This window comes from Paramisgurnus dabryanus, chromosome 4 (genome assembly GCF_030506205.2).
Source record: "Paramisgurnus dabryanus chromosome 4, PD_genome_1.1, whole genome shotgun sequence".
NCBI lineage: Eukaryota > Metazoa > Chordata > Actinopteri > Cypriniformes > Cobitidae > Paramisgurnus > Paramisgurnus dabryanus.
In genome coordinates, this window is record NC_133340.1 from 2,687,507 (window position 1) to 2,695,413 (window position 7,907).

Sequence of the window (7,907 nt, forward strand, 5' to 3'; positions counted from 1 at the left end):
ATTTTATTAGTGTTTTTTCATGCATTCCAAAGCATATCAGTCAAATTAAGTTTTTGTTTTACATTTAATATTTAAGTACATTAAAAATCTGGTACTTTCCTATTAAAATAAAAGTGTAAAGCACAATTTTATATTAGGCATTCAATTAATTGCCAAGAAATACACAGTATGCTTTTGAATGTAGTGAAGTAAAAAAATTCCCAAGCCAAACACTTTGATAAAGTACAGATGCTTGGAAAATGTAACTAAAATACTTAAGGTGTGTCCACCTCTGTGTATTTAAAAATATTTAACCTTTTTACCTTGCAGTGCTTCTCTGTGTTCGTTTTCAATGCTTTTCATTGCTATTTTTAAATGATGGTAAACAAATAAGCAGCCGTGTCTGTTTCATACTGGTAGTGGATGTGTCAAGCTGTCAATGGTCCTGGTTTCGGTTGAAACATCGGTGTGAGAGTTGTGAAACTACTGCATGTTTAGATGCTAGCGGTGGTTTCTCCCTAGTGATCGTGTGATATTGGTCGCATCCGGTCATGCGTATCGCATTTCTTTCAAATGCTAAATCATACTCACAAAACCACAGGCGCGCACTGAGAGTCACAACATGTTGTCAAATACAGGCTAAAAGATCAGAAACTGATAATGCTGGGTTGTTCAAGTCTTATAATCATTATTTTGTAAAACACTATGGTCAGCTTTCTTCTGGGCGGACTGATTTACTTCACGTCATGGTTAATTATTTGGTCTGGTTTTGTTTTCGTAGTAAACAGACGTGATATTTACGTTTTTTTACTACCTAAAAAACGTACTAATTATGTGCTTTTACAACGTGTTAAAAACGTCCTTTTTTGGTTACATTGTTTTTTAAAATGTATATTGTGTGTCGTTTTTAAAACGTTGTGCTGCAAACCTAATTACAACCAAAATACAACGTTGTAAAAACGTTTTGTGTTTGCTGGGTATAGACAAACACGTGAAAATGTACTGTAGTACAGTAAGTTGTTATACAGTTATTACTCTTAATGTAGGCTGCTTTGTTATTACAGTGATTCTCAAACTTTTTCATCGTGCGGCCCCCTTGGGGACGGTGCATTTCTTCACGCCCCCCCCCCCCCCCAAAGAAAATGTATGAAAAATTTGTTCTAAAACATAACATTTTAATTAAATAAAACATATTAAATTATACAAAGTAGTGCTGAATTAAAGTTATAGTGGATGATTTTCCTGAATTTTTTAAAAGAACCAATCCACTTTTTATAAAAAAAAAAAAATGCACATGCGCAACCTGCTCCAGAGAGGGAACGCTTATTAAATGCGTGCACAAAACGAGAGCGAGCATGCACGGGCCCAGTTCTTCTCTTTGCTCTGTTTACAAGTTGCTGTCGGCATGTTTACCGTGTCTGCGCGGTTCGTGACTTGTGCCAGGGCTAGCATCGCTAATCATAGCTTACATCAACTTTTACTAGCAGTGATTTTAAATGGATTTCTCCAAATAGCATGCCAAACTTTACCTGTCGAGTAGAAACTTCGCGTGGGAAGCTCAACCTGTGCTTTTAGCGCATGCCAGCGTGTGAAATAGTGAGTACGTTTACATGCACAGAATAAGTGGATAACTATCAAAAATCTGCTTATTATAGAAAACTGTTTTCATGCGTTTACATGCAAATCAATAAACCGGTTATGCAGGCAACTGCGTTTACATGGGACTTGGAGAATTATCAGTTTTCTCGCAGGCAGTGACGTCACCGCCTATAGACAAAATAGTCGATCAAAAAGTCAACGACATATCTGTCTTAAGCTGTACAGTTGTATCTCTTCTTGTGTATGCAGAACCTGTAAATGTAACATGAGCTTTTATTTTCACAGTTTCTCTGCCAACTGCTTTAGTCGAGCGGAGACTTTTATGCGTTACCTTGCGCTTACTTCCGCGTGTGACGTTTATGTTTCATACGCGGAGACATGCGCACATGGACAAAACCGTGAGAAAGCCGGCTAAGGTGTTTACATGCCACGCGAAATCGGCGTAATGAGCAAAAAACTACCTGTGCCGATCGGTTTTTGCTTACGTTGTTTATGGGTTTTCCCCGATTAAAGAAAACCGTTTTACGCGTTTACATGACCCCACGTGTTATCAGTTAATTAAGCATAATCGGCGTAAGACTGTGCATGTAAACGCACTCAGTCTCCCAAAAACACTCTGGTCTTGTTTCTTTCTTCAGAGGCCTTTCTCTTCTTGTCATACAATTAGCAAAACACTTTTTCTCTTGCGACCCTCAGGCATTTTGAAAAAACACGATGAGAACGTCAGCTTCAATGAATGGCTGAAACCGTAGACCACCACACATATAAACCTGAAAGTGCGCATATGCTGAAAGTGAACCTAGGGACGAGCACGTACAACGACCTTAGGTCAACATATCACCAGAATGATTGACAACTGGGATGACAAATAGTCTTGATGATCCACCTGGAAAAAGAAAATCTTCGGCTATACCTTTAATGTATTTTATAACATGTCATAAAACTGGGGGGCCCAGTTTGAGAACCACTGTGTTAATAGACGGTTTCATCAGATGCATTCGTGTTTTGCGGTTATGTCTGAACCGAAGTGAACTTCTGGTCGGTATTTATTTATCAGTCTGGCTACTGGCTAAACTGTCTCTGAAATCTTGTCGAAAATAAAGTGGTTTGGTTTGCTAAAAATGAGGGGAGACAACGAGCATGGATCACAACTGTGCGGAGAAGTTTGGCAGCTATTTGCAAGAATTCACTGTAGTTAACATTGTATACATTAATTTTACACTGAAGTTAGCTTGGTATAATAGTTGATGCGTTTGATATGATATTTTATTTATTTCCCTTTTTATCAAAAATAAAGTTCTGTAAAATGACTCTTAATTATGTGGAAGTCAACAGGAAGTTGCATTTAGTCCACGAAAGCTGTTTGTTTATGTTGTTGCTGCTGAAACCGTCTTCTGTCTATATGTTAAATTACTGTGACTTCATAAACTGCAGTGTAGTAAGTTAATATTGGCACAGTTTAAAAAACATTACATTTGCATTATATTACGTATTCTACAAATATTAAAGGGATAGTTCACCCAAAAATTAAAATTCTGTCATTCACTCTCATGTTGTTTCAAACCATTTCTTTGTTCTGATAATCACAAATGAAGATATTTTGAGATGTTTGTAACCAAACCAATCATGAGCCCCATTCACTGCCATAGTATTGAAAAATAATGCTATGTGAAAGAAGCTTATGAACAGTTTGGTACCAAACATTCCTCAAAGTATCTTCCTTCGTGTTAATCAGAACAAAGACATTTAAGATTTTTCATTTTTGGGTGAACCATTCCTTTAAAGCTGCAGTATTTGTGTGGTTATTTAGATTTCACTACAAATACCATAGTTAAACTATATACTGTAGTAAAACCATGACGGTTAATTTTCTTAAGATTTCCCTGCCCCCAATCAACGGTTTTCATGACCCCCTCCAGCGCGAAGCAGGATCTATCAGGTGACATTAGCATATGTAAGCAAGCGCTGGTCTATTCCTTAATTTTTGACTCATGGGGGAAGTCACTAAAACGGTCTGTGCCATGCCAGCAAATCTCGCTCAGTCGTGAAAACACAGTGATATGATCCTATCGGTGTGATTGTGCACAGGATTGCAAACCTGACAATGAACAGGTGAGGAAGCCACAGAGCAGTGGATCTATTTCGATCAGTTCATCCGATTCAGCACATTGGAACAGTCGCGTGTGTGTTCGCGCTCAAAATGGGACGCTGCCCTTTAACGCACCAAACCGATGCCTTGAAAATACTTTACGAGCTGCGGGCTCACAAGATAAACAGGAGCTGTGATGGAGACGGTGAAGGTCAGAGTGGATTAACAACAACACCTGTCCGCGGCGGGTATGATGAGTCCGCGAAGCAGTCGCGCAGGTTGAAGACGATCGCGGAGAGAGCTCGAGAAAGCTGCTTCACGCGACTCATCGATATATTGACGCAGCTCATATCTATAGAGGAAGACTTTATAAAAAGCGTCACAAGACACGAAACGAGTTTGCTCAGGTGCAAGGTAAAATATTTTATTGGTTGTTTTGTGGTATACTGGACATTTTGTGATTTAACAAAAAAAATATGTAGGCTATGCTTTAGTATTTACAACAGTAGGCAAATTCCTAGATACTGCAGTGTTTGGGAACATTGCCATAGTAAATATTAAAATATATTACAGTATTTGCTACAGTTTATTAATTCACTATTAATACTACAGTACAGAATGAAGTAGTATACACCAGTGACGGCGTTTCACGAAAACCTATAGGGTAGCATATGGCAAAATTTCACTGTATAAGGCCATCTCAAATATCCAATCAATGAAACCACATTATGTGTGTACATACTCCTCCAACATGTACAAAATCATACTATGATTGCACGAATGTACACTTACTGACAACAATACGAAAGCAATACTGAAAAACAAAAATAGAAACTAAAAATCATGGTTGTTTAATAATGCTTTTCAAATGTTGTAATTTCTAACTAAGTGCAACTCCAGCAACAGATAAACTTAAACAAGATAATATCAAAACAAAACATACTTTGACCTCCCTTCACAAATCTTGGCATGACAACAGCCAATAAACACTTTAATAAAGACTTTTAAATGATGTGATAGAAACAAGAAACAAAAACTGACATTATTTCAACCATATTTTAACGTTGATTTTTTTAAAGCATTTTATTAACCTTTTTAGCATTAACTGTTGTATCAACGTTGTTTCAACGTTGAAATAAGAACTGACATTATTTCAACCATATTTCAACTTTGATTTTTTAAGCATTTTATCAACTTTTTTTAGCACTAACTGTTGTATCAACGTTGTTTTAACATTAAAACAAGAACTGACACTATTTCAACCATACTTCAACGTTGATTTTTAAGCATTTTATTAACTTCTTTAGCATTAACTGTTGTATCATGGTTGTTTTAATGTTAAAAGAAGAACTGACACTTTTTCAACCATACTTCAACGTTAATTTTTAAGGATTTTATTCACCTTTTCAGCATTAACTATTGTATCAACGTTGTTTTAACGTAAAAACAAGAACTGACATTATTTCAACCATATTTCAACGTTGATTTTTTTTAACCATTTTACCAACCTTTTTAGCATTAGCTGTTGTATCAACGTTGTTTTAACGATAAAAAAGAACTGACATTATTTCAACCATATTTCAACATAGATTTTTTAACCATTTTACCAACCTTTTTAGCATTAACTGTTGTATCAACGTTGTTTTAACGTTAAAACAAGAACTGACATTATTTCAACCATATTTCAATGTTGATTTTTAAGCATTTTATTAACCTTTTTAGCATTAACTGTTGTATCAACGTTGTTTCAATGTTGACACAAGACCTGACATTATTTCAACCATATTTCAACCTTGAAGGTCGGTCATATGCTTGCTGGATTATTATAATGAATGTGAATATTGTGTGACACATGTTAACTCCAAAATGCAAATGTAAATGCTTTTACTTAGGTTTGTATCGTTGCATTTAATCTTTATGTTTTCATCTTAAAGGACAGTGTTGACCTGAAGAACATCTGCTTGAGGATGGCTCTTGATGAAGGTGCTTCCCGCTCGGATAGAGACTTGAGGGAACTTCGGGACTGTCTTCGGCTCATAGTCAGTAATCTGCTTGACTATGTGCGAGATGAGAACAGTCTGAACTCCACCGTGACAAGACACAAGCTGAGGGAACTATACAAGTCCTTCCCTGATATCTGAAGATCTCTAGATGTGGGATTTCGTTGCATGAATTCTAAGGAACAACCTCTGATGGGTTTTGCGAAATCTTAATCAGCGTTTTTCAATCAGGTTGCTTCCACGCGGGCCTCAAGATGACTCGAAGTATTTAAAATATTACAAACAAGCATTAACATATACATGAATATACACTGAGAGAGACTGAAATAGTATTGTTTTTTTTTTTTTAAGTTGATATCTTTATCAAGTGTTTTTCCTATTTATCATGAGTCAGAAATCAGGCAAAAGAATGAAATTCTCTTGAATCATACCAGACTGGCTCTCAGCATGACAGTCAGTACAAGTAAAACAAGTCTGGTTGGTTGGTTGGTTGGTGATTGTGCTGAATCCAGTCAGCTCGACAGGTGGGATGCCTGAGCAAAGTCACACCTCGGGGATGTGTTTGTTATTTGAAAGGCTTTGTTACCTGATGGTAAACAGAGGAACAGCTGGACATTAATTCAAAGGAATTGGGTGGAGGACGGGTGTGTTTGAATTTGTGAATTCCAGTGTTTTGTTCAAGTATAATGACATCACGTTACAATAATGTACTAAATAAAGTCATTTTTATTGTTACATTAGAGTTGGCTATGAGTTCCAAGGTCGTTTATTTGTTTGTTTAATAACCCAATCCATATACCACTTTTCTAGTGTAGGGATTTTGCCAACTGTAGTGTCTGTAAATGATCATCTCTTGTCACTAGATGGTGCACAAAACCAGCAAATTACGAATATTCTGAGTCTTGTGCTTCAGGGGAGAGGGGGGTCAGGTCAGTTGAAACATTTTTCAGTAAATCCCAGTAACCTCATTAAATAATCACACATTTGCACACAGTGATACAATACTTCTGCATATATATTTGTATCACACAGCAAAAGGATATTGCACAATGCTCTGACAACATATTTTTTTAAAAACAGCTAATTTACAGTTTTATATGCAGACATCATATGACAAATGGCTGTTATTCACATTTTTTTGGGAATTATGTTGTGCAATAGATTCTTGATAAGGACAGTTTCGCTTGCTTTGAATTTAATATGCATGATATGGCAAAAAGAAAAATTAAACAACACTAAGGAGAACAACATTTAATAGAAGTTAAATTAACTTCAATGAATTTTAATAGCCTATAGAGACGAAAACAAAAAACATAAATATTCACCACCATCAGATAGTGATCAGAACAAGGCCTCTAAACTGTTAAAAAAAATCATAACAAAAAAGTTTTGTATTTGCTTTATATTTATTTTCTTTAATATTTGTTTCAATAAATGAAGATCCAGACGCCACAAAAGTATATTGACACTTAAAATAAAAAAGGTAGACTTTCATGATTTAGCCCAACGGATCTCAAACTGGGGGCCCAGATTGTGCCGGGGGGCCCAGTTTTATGACATTTTATAAAATACATTAATTTATCATGTATTCTGTTTAATTAAACCTCAGAAAAAATAAAACTACTAACATTACATTGTATATTTTAATAAGTTTTGTTTAATTCAAATTTTATTTTTTACAATGTTTTATGTCATACATTTTCTTTGGGGGTCAACGAAGGGCACAAGTGGGGGCCACCATTCACAAGGCGGGCAGCATGCCGAAAACGTTTGAAAACCACTGCTTTAAATAAAAGTATCACAAATAGAAGTTTGTAGGGATTGTAAAACAATAGATAATCAAAAGGAAAGTACTGGAATGTAGATTTAACTGATTGAAAGATGTAGTTACGCTGTATTTACTCTATAGTTACACTACTACACTGCTTGGGTTACCGTGTGAACTTAAAGGGGTCATATTATGAGATTTTTTTTAAGATTAAAAAGTAAAGTAAGTCTTTGGTGTCCCCAGAGTGATTATGTGAAGTTTTAGCTCAAAAACTCCACAGATAATTTATTACAGCATGTTAACATTTCTATTTTGTAGGTCCAAGCAAAAGTGTGCCATTTTTGGGTGTGTCCTTTAAAATGCAAATGAGCTGATGAAATGCAAACACTGATGGCAATGATGGTGGTTTGTTGCAATTGAAACTCAATTGTGTTGTCAGTTATTTTTTTCTCTTTCTCTCTGCAATAATGGC

The 7,907-nt window shown here is 35.9% G+C and overlaps 1 protein-coding gene across 1 annotated transcript; it reads left to right on the plus strand.

Moving 5' to 3' along the window:
* The first annotated feature begins 3,578 nt into the window (after positions 1–3,578).
* Positions 3,579–7,192, plus strand: LOC135786152 (leukemia-associated protein 7 homolog). Its single transcript, XM_065295845.2, has 2 exons — positions 3,579–4,081; positions 5,602–7,192. The coding sequence occupies exons 1-2, from the start codon at positions 3,779–3,781 to the stop codon at positions 5,806–5,808; spliced, it is 510 nt and encodes a 169-aa protein (XP_065151917.1). The 5' UTR covers positions 3,579–3,778; the 3' UTR covers positions 5,809–7,192.
* Positions 7,193–7,907: the final 715 nt, after the last annotated feature.

Bases quoted from the DNA above. Each gene is read 5' to 3' on its own strand.
- LOC135786152 (XM_065295845.2), top strand. From the start codon at position 3,779: ATGGGACGCTGCCCTTTAACGCACCAAACCGATGCCTTGAAAATACTT. The intron at 4,082-5,601 runs GTAAAATATTTT...TTCATCTTAAAG, and splicing joins CGAGTTTGCTCAGGTGCAAG to GACAGTGTTGACCTGAAGAA.